Consider the following 13,901-nt stretch of genomic DNA (forward strand, 5'->3'; position numbering starts at 1 on the left):
CAACCAATACCAAGACCTGCATCTATCCTCCCTCACCAACCTTCCCCCTGACGAAAGAAAGGGAAAAGAAGGGCCATATTTCCTCGCATAAGTAATCCCGGGTGTACAAAATGCGTCCTCTGCATCTCCTTCCGGTATTGGACCCAGCTTTCGGCTAGAGAAAGACTTCTCAATTTCGTGCTCAGTGGTGTTATCAATTTCTAGCCTCTGGGGCTTTGTTTCGTTGTTGTCCCTGTAGGGGCTGACTTCGTGCAGCGGCATGTAATTTATCTCGACTGCCTGGAATTCCTCGGGGAGGTCTATGAGGTACGCATTTCCGAATCGTCGTAGGACTTTATAAGTACGGTCCGGCCCAATCGGGGAGCTTCGGACTCATTCCTGAGTCGTGACATAGAGCTGTTGTCCCACTTGGAAAGATTCGTCCTTGCGGGGTTTGTAGCCTTCCACTTTTTGTCTTTCTTGGGTTCCCGGAATAGACGATTTTCCTGATTTGTGTCATCGCTTGTTTGACATCTTCGCTTCTTGTCCGTTCTGTCGTGGTAGCTGGGGTACAATTCAGGAACGTGCAACGTGTGTGATGTCGCGAGGTAAGTTTTGCGTTCCGCTGAGGTTGGTCCCGAGAGGGTATGGTGTGACTGTGGTAGACTGTGATACGTACGGGTAGTTTCTGAAGTAGGATACGACCCGATATAAGCTGTGTTTGGTGGTGTGGGGAACTTTGAAGAAGATGATGAAAGGATGGGAGAAAGATGTGGACCTTCTCAAAGTGTGGTTTGGGGATGAAATGGCATTGCAGGTTCGTGTTTGAGCCATTATCCTCAGTGATATGTCGGGAAAGAAAGTTGTTACGTCGGCTGTCATTCCTGTTCAGCTACATCTGAGATTTCTGTTGTCTGTTAGGGACCCATGTAGATAGTAGGGTCTTTGTCCGGGACAAAGAGTTTGTATGCGATTCCTGGCTTCGCGTCATGGAATGGCCAATGATATGGTGGGTCGCTTCGTAGTTAACTTTTGGGTTTCCAGGTGACTCGCATCGCATATGTCACTTCTCTGGGTGGGAAGGATTTTTGAGGCATTGTACAGAAGAGAGAAGACTGCTTCTTGAGGCAAGCAAGTTCTTTATGAAACCACATGATGCAGTCGAGCCGACGATACGGTATCTCGTAAGAAAGTAGGGATGTTGGTAGAGATGTCGAACGGATCGAAGTCGCAAGGCATCATAGATATCAAGTGAGATCCACTGAGGCTAATTGTCTCTCAAATCCCCACATCATGTTAAACGAATCGGCGATATCATACCCTGAAGAGATTGAATATTAGCTGTCTATCATGTAGATCGACCTCGGAAATCAAATATGCGGCTCGCATTACTCACCTCTGGTTATGTGATACGCAACGCTCAGTCCGTTTGCGATTTGTAGGATGGCCACCACCATGTCTCCCATTTTCCTCGGGAATCCTGCAGGAGATTTTGCTGTTCTTGGCTGCGTGCGCGGATGCAGTGCCTGGACATATCTGATGTTGGTTATGAAACCTGCCGATCAACCTGGTTGTAGAATATCTGAATGAAATCTTCGACAAAATCCTCTGCGGCCATATTTGGTTTAAAGACATCCGAGAACTGATAGTGCCCGCGGCGCAAATTTGCCCATCCCCCAGTGTGGCACCCCCAGAAGCACAAGTCCCTTTATAACCTGTTGAAAGTCGCCACGGCAGGCTTGTCACGTCCTTCCAGCAATTCACTGCCTTATCAATGCCCATTCTTACCAAGCCTACCTGCCAGTCTTCCCACAGGGGATTCTCAGTGTGCGACTCCCTGGACACTGTCATGCCATACCCTAGGGTGTGTTTGACAGTTTAGATTCAAGAACCATCTTGAGACCTATGCTTCTTCAACCGACACATCGTTAGTAGGTATAATGGAAAGTGGGAAAACTTAGAGCAAGCCCCTGCTCAATGCCGGCTTGACAAGATCCTCACTGCTGGTAGGGAAGACAGCCATTGTCGCTAACTCACCAGTTACGTCGACTTCAGGATGTGCCTCAAGAAGTTGTTGGTCTGCAGTTCCTTACAATACTATGAAGGCTAACGCTAGTTAAAAGCAAGACATCACACATATTGCGGTCTTACATGATCTCTCCCTCGCACCTCTTTTGCCTGAATGAACAAGGTCACAGAAGTTTGCTGCTCCTTCGATTTATGCAGGCTCGCAGAAGTACGTCAAGCTAAGACGGAGACAGGACATCAGTATCGTGTGTGATTGGTGGCTCGAGGCTACGTGAGGCTGCACGGTGCTGCCATATTGGCCCACTGCCTCGCGGTGCGAGTAAATCAGGAGCACCAGCCGTACTCCGCTCATTATCCGTGCCAACCAGCGTACGGCCGGGAAAGGTTGACACAGCCTCGCACTAATGCATGATATGGCTTCCGATTCAAGGCTAGTGAAGGGCGTTTATGCGTGCTGACTGCATCTACCCCTCCTTGTCGTGCGCACCAACTCCAACTCCGAGTGAGTCTAGTTACAGTGCCTGCTTCGTAAGCACCGTATCACCGAGATCATCCTAATGAGCACGAAGGTCTTAGTCTTGTAGGTTTCACTTCATTCTTGTCGAACATTTCGAATACAAATATTTCCTCTTACCCTCCACCATCCTCCTTTCATCCTTCTACAGACTTCCCTCCTAGCATCGGCCTTTCACGATAAGCAGTCATTCAACACCCACCAACGTTTGGATATTGTCCAACATTGACATTGTGTTACACCTCATGTGAGTCGAGCATCGCTAGGCATATTTTCAATCAGAGATACTGACATGTACAACTCCTAGGGATCATGTGCAAGCAAATGCTCGACAAGACTGTCTATCTCTGCCGGCATATAGTTGAATCCCCTGGAGTTGTCTTGCCACACGATGAGTGCGGCAGTTGTGGTATAATTAAGGTAACAGGTTACTTTGGCCAGACAACAAAAAGGGACCCATGCCCTGATTTTATTGCCCATGGTGTTTATGTGAAGGTCAATGGGAAGTGGCAGAAGGGTTGAGCTTGATGAAACCATATCAGTAAGTGAATAATTAGTGTGATTCTGTGACGGAAGACTTATACTAGTCGAAGTCAGAATCGGTCCTTTTTAGACACATTCGGTCTCGACATAAATGAGATTCCTTATATGTGCTGTGAATTCTATCTGAGAGCTGAATTTGAATAAAGCAATCTTGTCGTTCTGACCTTATTATTGTAAAACGTGTCCGCACTTCGCAGTGGTGAACCCAGTGGTTTTGTGGAAGATAGTTGTTCCGCATTTATTGCAGGCACAGTGATGAGATCGTTATACACACAACGGACGCACATATTCGTCCGACTAAGACTACTTTTAAATAGATTATCCTTTTCTCCTACTTACCAGACCGTGCTGGTGTTCAGGTTCTCCCTGTATCGAGCCGTCTGCTTGTGACGATCTGGACGCGGTTGGGAGGACCGAGTTTGCATGATGGATTAGTTTGAGGATTTGACGATGGGAACAAACATGGCTGAATCTGGCTGATAAGGGAAGGCGCTCCTTATTATGGGTCATATCAAGCACCACCCAGCAGATAGATTTCTCTTGCTTTCCCCCCAGACTCGATACCCTCATTTGAATGCACAGGATTATTTCGATTTCCTTCTGGCTGTAACACTACCCACAGACCAGCTTCTAGCTCCCGTCCCATCTTCACTAGGTAGGAACTTCTTGATGGAAGAAAGAAATAGAGCCCTGGACCGAAGGAATCAAGGGAGAAAAAGTTGGCCGGTTTTCACACGAGGCAGCTCACTGAGGAAGAGGGAGACTGGCCCGGAGACACTTAGTCACGTGATCCAACCCTTACAACGTCTTTCCCGTTTCCCCCTTTCTCCTTCCTCTTTCCTCCTATGTTTCTCTATCTTTGCCCTTCTTGTTATGGATATCAAACGCCAATTTCCTGGTGTGCACTGGGTTTGGGGAGGGGCATCTCCTTTGTCTATGAGGTCCATCCTCTCATCGTGGTAAAGGTTCCCAAGTCCGGTCAAGAAGAGAGAGAAATTCCGATTCCGGAAAGAGCTCAAGATCTACGAGATTCTATCCCAGCATCCACCCTGCCCCTCTCTGGTGGAGTGTTTCCACTATACGACAGACGGGATCTTCCTTGAGTATATGAGAGGTGTGACCCCTATTGGTATGCTAACAATATACCTACTAACTGCGTTTCTAGATATCTCCCTTGCTTATAGGAGACAATTCAATCTTACCCGGGACCTCAAAACTCGTGTGGTTACTAAGGTGGGAGAACTGGAACCCCTGGCACTACGAAAGTTGTGTTAGTAGACCCTTAATGACTGCTTATAAGGAACTGACCTCTTAATATACATAGGGATGAACGATCTTGCTCAAGGTGTTGCTTTCCTCGCATCGCTTAACCTCGCTCATGGTGACCTGCGACCGGAAAATATCCTGCTTGATCGTAACCGACTCAAACTATCGGATTTCGATTGCACGGCCGAATTTGGAACAGATTTCGAAACTTGCCCTTGCCCGTATGGAAGACTACTCAATAGCAACGAGGCAGACCAAGGAATACCAGGAACTGCCGGCTTCCTAGGTCCTCGGACAGAGCAGTTCGCCCTTGGTTCATTGTACTACTTGATAAACTACGGCTTTGAGGTCTATGATGATCAATGTCTTGCCGACGATCCTAACGAGCATGGACCTAAGGTCATGGACTTACTACAGGACATGAAGTTTCCGAAGCTCGATGGCGATCCGCTTATTAACGATATCATCGGTAAATGCTGGCACAACCAATATCGCACGCTTGCGGACCTGGCCACGCACATAGAGACGTTGCTTAAGGAATCACCAAGCGATGTACTGATCCAGGAAACAGCTTCCACTCCGGGATGGCGCAAAGCTATAGACAGAATACTGCGTTGGTTGTGGTACAGCCCCGGTGCCCAATGGAGGAGCAACGGGGAGACAATCAATGATGACGACTATTACAACGTGGATCAGAACCACTCTGGTGAGCATTTCTTTTCAAAACAGAAATTCTGCCAGGACTTGGAGAAGCGTGGACTTCTGCGCCTACTTACTTTGAGTAAGCCCACGGAGCTTGGATTCAGCATGGAGCACAGGCATTTGTCACCAACTACTCCGGCGAACTGAGAAGGATGAGACTACTATGGAGGGTGGTTAGAGATTTCGGAACTTTTTTTTTCTCTTTTTTATTCTCTTCTTTTCTTTTCTTCTCTTTTCTTTTCTTTTCTTTTCTTTTCTTTTCTTTTCTTTTCTTTTCTTTTCTTTTCTTTTCTTTTCTTTTTTTCTCCTTTTTGTTCTCTTCTTTTCTTTCTCTTCTTTTTTTTCTTTTTTTTTCTTTTCTTTTCGGGCTAAGGCTGGTTAATGATAATTCATATGTATACTGTCAGGTTACTCGGAGTGCGGTGTTAGAAAGACCCCAGAGGAGACTTGTTTGCAATGCCCCACGTGCCATCATGTAATGGGTTTGTGAAAGGAACAGGATCACATCCTGTTGCATGCCAAAAGATGCGCTCGAGTGGCCCGCTTTGTTCTGCACAGCGAGTGAATCGCTGAGGAGCTTCCAGCAGGGAAGTCGTATGGCCTTTTCAGGTGACAGAGTGACAGCCTAAGCCTAAAATAGTTCCTGCGGTTTGTAAGCCTGTTTGGCTTGACCTTTGACTCACTAGTGGAGCGCTGGCTTCGACGAATCAAATCACAATCACCAAAAAGTCTCCCTTTAATTCTCCTCCCCATTGGCATCTTGAGTAAATATGTAGCGTAATGCTACAATGAAAAGGATACTTGATCATCGACGAGATTGCGCACAGCACATCCTTGATATCGGAAACGGTAGGGGCATTTGGGCAATGTAAGTGGATAACCAAATCCCCACAGTCATGACAAAAATAATCTCTCTGACCAGACTCAGGAATGTCGCTGACATATTCCCGAGCGGCAGCCTTATCGCTGACACAGCATAACTAACTTAGGTTACCGCTTGAGGCGACAACCTTTTTCCACCTCCTGCCGCCTGCAAGAAGTGAGCCTATCAGAAAGCGGCTCGAGCTAACCTGATATGGTAATCCCAATGTTTGTTCCACGAATTGGGCTCTAATAGCCCCCGACCGGATCATCCTGGTTAGATTGTACAATCTCCCGTAGAGATTCCGAATATACATCTAGAATGAGGTGGAGCAGCCCTACGCCTGATTAAATCCGCTGGAGCGGCCGGATACGAAATATGTCCTCTTTGTAAGAACTGCCGGAATCGAGTCAATACTCTCCTGTTTCCGGCATCCCAGGTGTCTAATGCTGATGGCCAACCCCGCAATATTGTTGTGCACAGAACAAGCTCCACGGTCGGCGTGGACATAGTCGACCCGTGAAAATAATACTAGATCAAAAAGATAGAGGAAAGAAGGGGGGGAATAAAAAAAAGGAAAGTTACATGTTGACATTTCACCCTACTCGAAAGTGTCTATTACTCGTATGGCTTGGGAAGTGTTGTACGGCTAGAGCACATTATGAAGTTAAGGCTTCAAAAACAAGCAAATACGGAGCTGATTAAACAGCTAGCATATCCTGAAACAAAATAGTTGCATGGGAAGAAGCATGGCCATTCAATACCTAGACCAACAATGTTTTTTAGTTCCCTTAATGAGTACAGCCTCCACGTTTCACACGTGAGGGGGAGGGTTGATAGTGGACTAAGAATTGAGTCCTAAAACAAGAACCAACACGGACTGTTCCCAGCAGACCTCGAGTAAGAGAAGATTAGGGAATAGTTAGGACTTCCTGAACACAAAAAGAGAGCCCCGACACTATTTACCCCTAAGCTTTGAAACATGTCACCGGCCGAGCTTCAAACTTCAAATTTCTTGATTATTGTTTTTATAGGGATTTCAAATCCCTTCCAGTAAATCTCTGACTGAATTTCTCCTTGATATGTTCTTATTTAAGTTCTCTGTATATTAATTTATAAAGGAGCTTATCTTCTATATCTGAGGAAGGCCGGCCCTGTTGACAGCTAGGGAATGAACGAGATGCTTCTGCTCAAGCCCTTGCCCTGGTTAAAGAGCCCCTGCCCATGGCGAGCTCAGCATACTCCAACATGCTGCACGCAGGCTCCTTCCGACAATAACACTTTGACTGGGAGATTCTAGATAGGCTACACATAGTAGTCTCAGTCACAGACTAGGATTCTCTATAACGTATTCGGTAAGCGAGCTGCGCATGTAAGCGAGCTGCGCACTTCCACCCGATTTCCATGACTGGGTGAGATTCAAGCACCTTTTTACCAACCAACCAATTGCATTTCTATATAAAACTAATTACTAGGTGGATTAGAACATCTAACCCTAGTATGCCCCCGAATATGATAATTAGAACACTGCGGTGGAGCGCGTACACAAAGCCTAACTGTAGAAAGCTCTGGATCTCTAGATAGAGTATCTTGAGCTTCAAAGACTTGATTCTCCTGCTGAAATCGCTTCTGGCCCTTCTAAATAGAAAGACCCTCTATAGCAGTAAGTTGCTTAGTAGACTTCTTTCTCTTTTGAAGCTGCGTCTCATTTACAGCTCGTAAATCACGAATTTCTTGACGCGCAAGAGCTGCCTCATTTAAGGCTAATTCACTGTATTTGATAATCTTGTCCAGCCGTACCTCTAAAGAAGAGGTAGGGCTTTGGGAGCCTTCCTGCTCTTGTACACGTCTTTGGAGCTTTCTTCTCACTATAGATGCCTGCTTTTCGAGTTGTCTGGTGGTGTAGGGTGTCTTAGGCACTGAATGAGTTGACTGACTGCCTGGTGGTGTTGGAATCCTTAGTTAAATATTCAACTGACTGAGCACTTGCTCTGGGTTATATAGAACTAGCCCAGTAGCAGAAAAACCACTACAGATATTGCTAGTAGTATAGGTTGCTGTACGAGCCTCAGGGAAAGCCTTAAGAAAGTCAAGCTTATCAATATGATTAAATCCAAGATATATTCTCTTCTCCACTAAGTATCCATATGCACGCTTTAATAGTAAAAAGCAGCCAACATCCAGAGGTTACAGTAAATGTAAAGAATAAGCAGGCATGCAGATAGGAATTATATTATACTTACTGCATATCTTGTTAAATTGAGGTATTAAATGACTGCCATGACCATCAAGAACTAGAAGACAGTATTTCCCAGTCATACGACTTGTAGTAGTAGGAATAAAGAGATTCTTAAGCTAGTAAAGACTTATCTCATCACTAGTCCAGCCATTTAGACTAACTTCAATCCTCTAGTCATGTGGTAGATCACTCTGATACCAGCTTTCTATATGGACCTTCCCCTTGAAGATAATACATGGTAGAAGGGCCTATCCAGAGGCACTAATACACTTAATAAAAATAACCCATTCCCGATTTCCTGGCTATACAAGAGATGTCCTTCCATAGTAGTCAGCTCTAGTAATTACTCGAGCAGTAGCTACTAAACCCATAGCAAAGCCAGTCTCATCAAAGTTATAGATATCTTCAGGTACAATCCCATGCTGTATTATAGTGATTTATACACAGTCAAACCACTCTCTAATAACCTTAGGATCTTCACATTGAGCACGCCGATAGTCATATCATCTAGAGAAGCATGTCTTTAATTCATCATGCCTTTAAACAAAGTTATAGACCCATTTCTCTCTAACTGATTGAATAGATGTAGTACCACGGGCAGCAAGAAGAATATTAGCTATTTCTCGTATATGAGACAGTAGGGGAGGTGCTCCACGTTGAATAAGTGATAGTATCCATTATATAAGCGATTTCTCTTTATTTTGAGTCAGTTTATGAGAGTTGGCGCGTGTTTCTGCTTGAAAGGTTGCTCCACGGAGCCTTGTACGTAGGGTAGATTCAGGAATAGTATAAGATCGTGCTGCTTGATGAATAGATGGACAATCTTTATTCTTAATAGCTGAAATTGCTAATAGAATCCTCCCTTCCTGCTCAGCTTAATTTCTAGCATTTTGACGCGCTTTTGGAGGCATGGCTGGTGGTTGAATTGAGTGAGGTTTTTGACTGGAGCTAAGACGCGTGAGGTGCGCAGCTCGCTAACCGAATACGTTATCTTGATTCTTTATCTAACTGGCAGGAAGCCATCAAATTCTCTGATCCTAATATATCAGACAAGCCACTCTTGCTTCCATCAGAAAGCGGGATCATTGGGCTAATCTGACCATTTCGGCCGTTATCAATAACATTAGGGTGGCTTTCACCGGGAACGCCTATCCCACAAACTTTGGATGTAGCTGAACTTGTTTCAAAACCATTATCCATAATTTTATAGACTACAGAAGCTTTACCGCTCTCAGTATTACTTTTTTCCATATTTTGGAAAACAATTCATTCAGATAGAGTAAGTTATTATTATTAATATTGTTTATTTTATTATAGTTATTCTCAAGCTTAGTGATTAAAATTAGATAAGGTATGTTTATGTTACGAACCCCTGCTAGCTGAATGAACTAGTGAGGCGGACTCACCAGGCAGAAGGCCACGTCCGGAAAAGCAAGGACTCTTATCGAGTAGAATCCCGATCTGAGCAACCGATGACCGAAGCGGTTACACAACACGTGACCACGGTGGACATGTCACCGACACGCTATAACATGTCAGCGCTACGACAGGACATGGCAGCGACATGAAATAACATATCAGTGGCATGACATATCATAGCGACGCCATAACGAAGGATAGGATATAAGGACACTCTTTCATGTACTTAGCTAGTTCTGTTCTTCGTGCTCAATAACACTGTCTTTAAGTAACCATACGTTTTGGTAAAGCTTAGCGACAACACTCGTCCGCACTTACTTACGGATAGCTGCGCGGCACTATCTGGCCTTACTTCTCTTCTCTTGTTCAGGACCAGTCACCCTTAGATAGTTATCAGTCTGACTTACCTCGATTCAGTTCGAAGGTACGTATCGGAACAGAAGCTAAGCTAACAGGAACAGGGAGAAGCGATCCTAGGGTTTGACAGTTTACTAATAAAAAATAAGCTTTAGATAATAATATATAGTAGATCTGGATAAATCTTTATTAGATAAATAAATAATATTATTTATATAAGGACTGTTAAATATCTTATAAAAAAAAATAATTATATAATAGTTTATAAAAGGCTTGTTTTAACTATTATTTATAGAAATAGATTTATTATATTTAATTGTCAAACCCTAGGATCGCTTCTCCCTGTTCCTGTTAGCTTAGCTCCCGTTCCGATACGTACCTTATGAAGTGAATCAAAGGTAGTCAGGTTGTTGACTATCTAAAGATGACTTGATCTGAACAGAAGAAGAGAAGTAAGGCTAGATAGTGCCGCGTAGCTATCTGTAAGTAAGTGCAGACGAGTGTTGTCGCTAAGCTTTACCAAAATGTATGGTTACTTAAAGATAATTGGATTGAGCATGAAGAACAGAACTAACTAAGTACGTGAAAGAGTGTCTTTATATATCTGTCCCTCGTATATCATTCCGTATACCATCCCGTATATCCCAGGCATATACCATATACCCGACCATATACCCTCTCGTATACCCGTAGTCACGTGACTCGTGACACGTAGTGGCTCAGTTCAGGTTTTTCCTGATAAGAGTTGCATCCTTCCGAGTACAGCCCTTCTATCTGACGTAACTGTCTCACTAGTCTCTTTAGCTAGCAGGGGTCCGTAACACCATCTTCCTCCCTTTGAGGTTCTTGTCCTCAAGAACATAAAGGTGAGTGCCCCCCGTGTGCGCGTTCGGCTGGGTTCTTCAATTCTCCTTTCTCCTAAAATAGGTCATCATGCTTAAACGCGACAAGTACGCTGATAATAAACATTTGGCTGATAAGATCGAAAATTCCGGTCGTCCCGTTGACACTTCTTGTGCCTTCTGTTTTTCTCGGGGTAAGGTCTGTATTATGAGTTCGTCTGCTTAAAGTAAGAAGTGTTTGGCTTATGCCTTGCGCGGTTGTAAGTACGAGAAACAGTTCCATAGTGATTAAGAGTGGGATGAGCTTAAGTGAAATGAGCGAAAAGTTGCGGCCAATCTTGCAGTAGCCTAATCAGCAATTTTTACAGTATTCTAAAAAGATGAATTAAGTGATGGCTAAGGTCATCCACTTGCAAAAATATCAACAGTTTTTAAAAGATTGTGATGATCGGATGTTAAATCACGACTCAAATATGTTGGAATAACTGGATGATGAGGATCCTCTAAGCACTAAGGACCTCCGAGAGCTAGAATGTCTGGCTGATGAATATGACGCTGCTCAACTTGCCGCTGTGTTAGACACTCCTAGTCTGATTCAGTTGGTTGGTTTCCCTTCTTTCTGGGCGAACTTCGACCTGTTTATTGGTGGTACTGCTTCACAAGCTGGTAACAGCTTGTTAAATTCTTGATAAGTTTTTATGTATTCTCTGAGGTATCATATTCTACCTATTTCACTAAATATTTTGATCTGCTGCTAATCTTCTTATGGTTCAGGATCTTTTTGACTTTATATTCTTGTTCTGTATTATCATTAATCTCCATATTTTCTATAATTCTAGTATTCTTTGGTGCAGGTTCTAACAATAAGATATGAAATACTGAGTAAATTTTGCTCATTAATTTTAGCAATCTTAATTTATAGTTAACCGGTCTCTTCTTATCTTTAATAACAAATAGTCCTAGCTTATAATAATCAAGCTTCTGACTTGATTATTTTGTCTTGATATTTCTATAGAGTAGGAACATCTTCTTTCCTCTTTTAAGATTAGGTTTTCTTTTATATCTGTGATTATAGTATATCTTACTGTATAAGTTTATGAACTCGATATCTCGGGATAACTATAAGTATATGTTTTTTATAAATATAATAATATTCTTAGCTATATTAATAACTTGTTATCTTTTTAATGGTGTTTCCAGAAACCTCGGGTGATATTTATAATTAGTATAGAATAGTAAGACTCTAATGATTGAGTGATTAGTGTTATTGTATGAGAACTGTACTATTAGTAATAAGTTTATTTAATTATTTTGCTGGTAGTTTATATAGTGTCTCAGATATTGTTTAATTATTTAATTAATCTTTTTTATCTGTTTATTTATCTACAGATGGTAAGCTGTTATTATTTATTCTTCTATTTTTATAAGATCTACAAGTGATCTCTAGAACTTTAAGATAAATAACTTGTCTTGATTTGATATGATATATTTTAGTATCTTATAATATATAATAATATTTCTTAAAAATAGTTCTACTATCTGTATTACTATTATTATTATCTTACTTAGTACAAGATGGATGTATTTAATAAGGCGATTGATGATGATTATAATAATATTAAATCCTTCTGATTCCGGTAGTGGACTAATAAAGTTAATTATTATCTATTCTTATAGCTATTATGGTATCTTCTATACTTATATTTATCTGTAAGGCTGGTGCTTTGTAGACTTGTCTTTAATATAAGTCTCACATTGTTTAATATAATCGCGTACTTTTTGTCTGAGATTTAGAATATAATAGTTTCTTGTGATTAATTCAGTTGTTTTTTCTATTCTTAAGTAATCCTTAAGCGATCTATCATAGTACCTAGCCATAATCTCTATTCTCATTGCGGTTAATATAAAGATTAATCCGTGAAAGTGTGCTAGTCTGTTTTTATTAATAATAATCTTATCTAGTAAGCCCTTGCTTATTTCTTAGAGTATTTTATTATTTTTTATACCATCAGCTAATTACTTAATTAGGTTATTACTTATTTCCAACATTGCTGCTAAGTTGGCCTTATTATAGCTTATTGACCCATCCGTGTTTTGCTTTAGAATGGCCGGTTTGATAGTCTTTTTACTTAATTCATAGTCTGGCCTGCGGTTCAGCGTATCTGTATGTTCATTCTTTACTTTCTTACAGTATATGATTCTAAAGTTATATTATAACAGAATCTCAGCCTATTATGCCTGCCTTCTGGTCAACTTTTTGATTATTGTAAAGTAGGTTAAGTTCTTATGGTCTATCTTTATGATAATAGTGTGCTTAGCTTCTTTAAGATAGATCTTTTACTGCTTAAATACTATTACTATAGCTAGTAATTTCTTGTTGTGAATGTTGTAGTTAAGCTCTACTTGAACCAACTTCTTTGAGTGAAATATAATTAGTCTTGGCTTTCTGTCTTCTCCGGGTTATGTTATACGCATACTAACAGTGTAATCTGATATATTGGTTTTAATGATTATTTCTTTTTCTGGATCATGCTATACAAGTATTAATAATATAGTAAGTCACTGCTTGATATCTTTAAACATGTTCTGCTGTGGTTCTTTCTACTAATATTTCTTTAATTTCTTTATAAGCTTGAAGAGTGGTGTCATGTGGATAGTGTATCTGTTTATAAATTATTAATAGTAATTAATTAATCTAATAAACTGCTATAATTCTTTTAGATTTCTAGATTAAGACTAATCCTGTATGGCTTGTATTTTTGCTTGCTCAGTATAAATTCTCTTTATAAATATCTAATATTTTAGAAACTTTATTTTCTATATATAGAATTTATACTTCTTTAACTTATATTATAATTAATATAGGTATAATTTATATAGAATTAATCTTATATATCTTATATATTCTTTCTTAATTTTTAAAAAGATTAATATATTGTCCAAATAAATAATTACAAATCTATTAAGATATTTTTTAAGAACTTTATTAATATATTACTGAAATGATACTGGTGTGTTGGTGTCAAACCCTAGGATCGCTTCTCCCTGTTCCTGTTAGCTTAGCTCCCGTTCCGATACGTACCTTGTGAACTGAATCAAAGGTAGTCAGGCTGTTGACTATCTAAAGGTGACTTGATCTAAACAGAAGAA

The 13,901-nt window shown here is 41.3% G+C and overlaps 3 protein-coding genes across 3 annotated transcripts; 2 read left to right on the forward strand and 1 right to left on the reverse strand.

Moving 5' to 3' along the window:
* Positions 1 to 2,558: 2,558 nt before the first annotated feature.
* BO94DRAFT_538714 (uncharacterized protein) lies at positions 2,559 to 3,090 on the reverse strand. Its single transcript, XM_025612547.1, has 2 exons — positions 2,829 to 3,090; positions 2,559 to 2,768 (listed from the first exon to the last, which is right to left on the reverse strand). Exons 1-2 carry the CDS (start codon positions 2,999 to 3,001, stop codon positions 2,765 to 2,767), a joined length of 177 nt encoding a protein of 58 aa, XP_025463745.1. The 5' UTR covers positions 3,002 to 3,090; the 3' UTR covers positions 2,559 to 2,764.
* Positions 3,091 to 3,458: 368 nt separating this feature from the next.
* BO94DRAFT_229672 (uncharacterized protein) lies at positions 3,459 to 4,234 on the forward strand. The gene is made up of 2 exons (XM_025606292.1): positions 3,459 to 4,178; positions 4,230 to 4,234. Exon 1 carries the CDS (start codon positions 3,566 to 3,568, stop codon positions 4,025 to 4,027), a length of 462 nt encoding a protein of 153 aa, XP_025463746.1. The 5' UTR covers positions 3,459 to 3,565; the 3' UTR covers positions 4,028 to 4,178; positions 4,230 to 4,234.
* A 27-nt stretch (positions 4,235 to 4,261) lies between these two features.
* Positions 4,262 to 5,198, forward strand: BO94DRAFT_538716 (uncharacterized protein). Its single transcript, XM_025612548.1, has one exon. The coding sequence runs from the start codon at positions 4,391 to 4,393 to the stop codon at positions 5,177 to 5,179; it is 789 nt and encodes a 262-aa protein (XP_025463747.1). The 5' UTR covers positions 4,262 to 4,390; the 3' UTR covers positions 5,180 to 5,198.
* Positions 5,199 to 13,901: the final 8,703 nt, after the last annotated feature.

The sequence above is a fragment of the Aspergillus sclerotioniger genome (genome assembly GCF_003184525.1).
Source record: "Aspergillus sclerotioniger CBS 115572 chromosome Unknown BO94scaffold_30, whole genome shotgun sequence".
Classification (NCBI taxonomy): domain Eukaryota; kingdom Fungi; phylum Ascomycota; class Eurotiomycetes; order Eurotiales; family Aspergillaceae; genus Aspergillus; species Aspergillus sclerotioniger.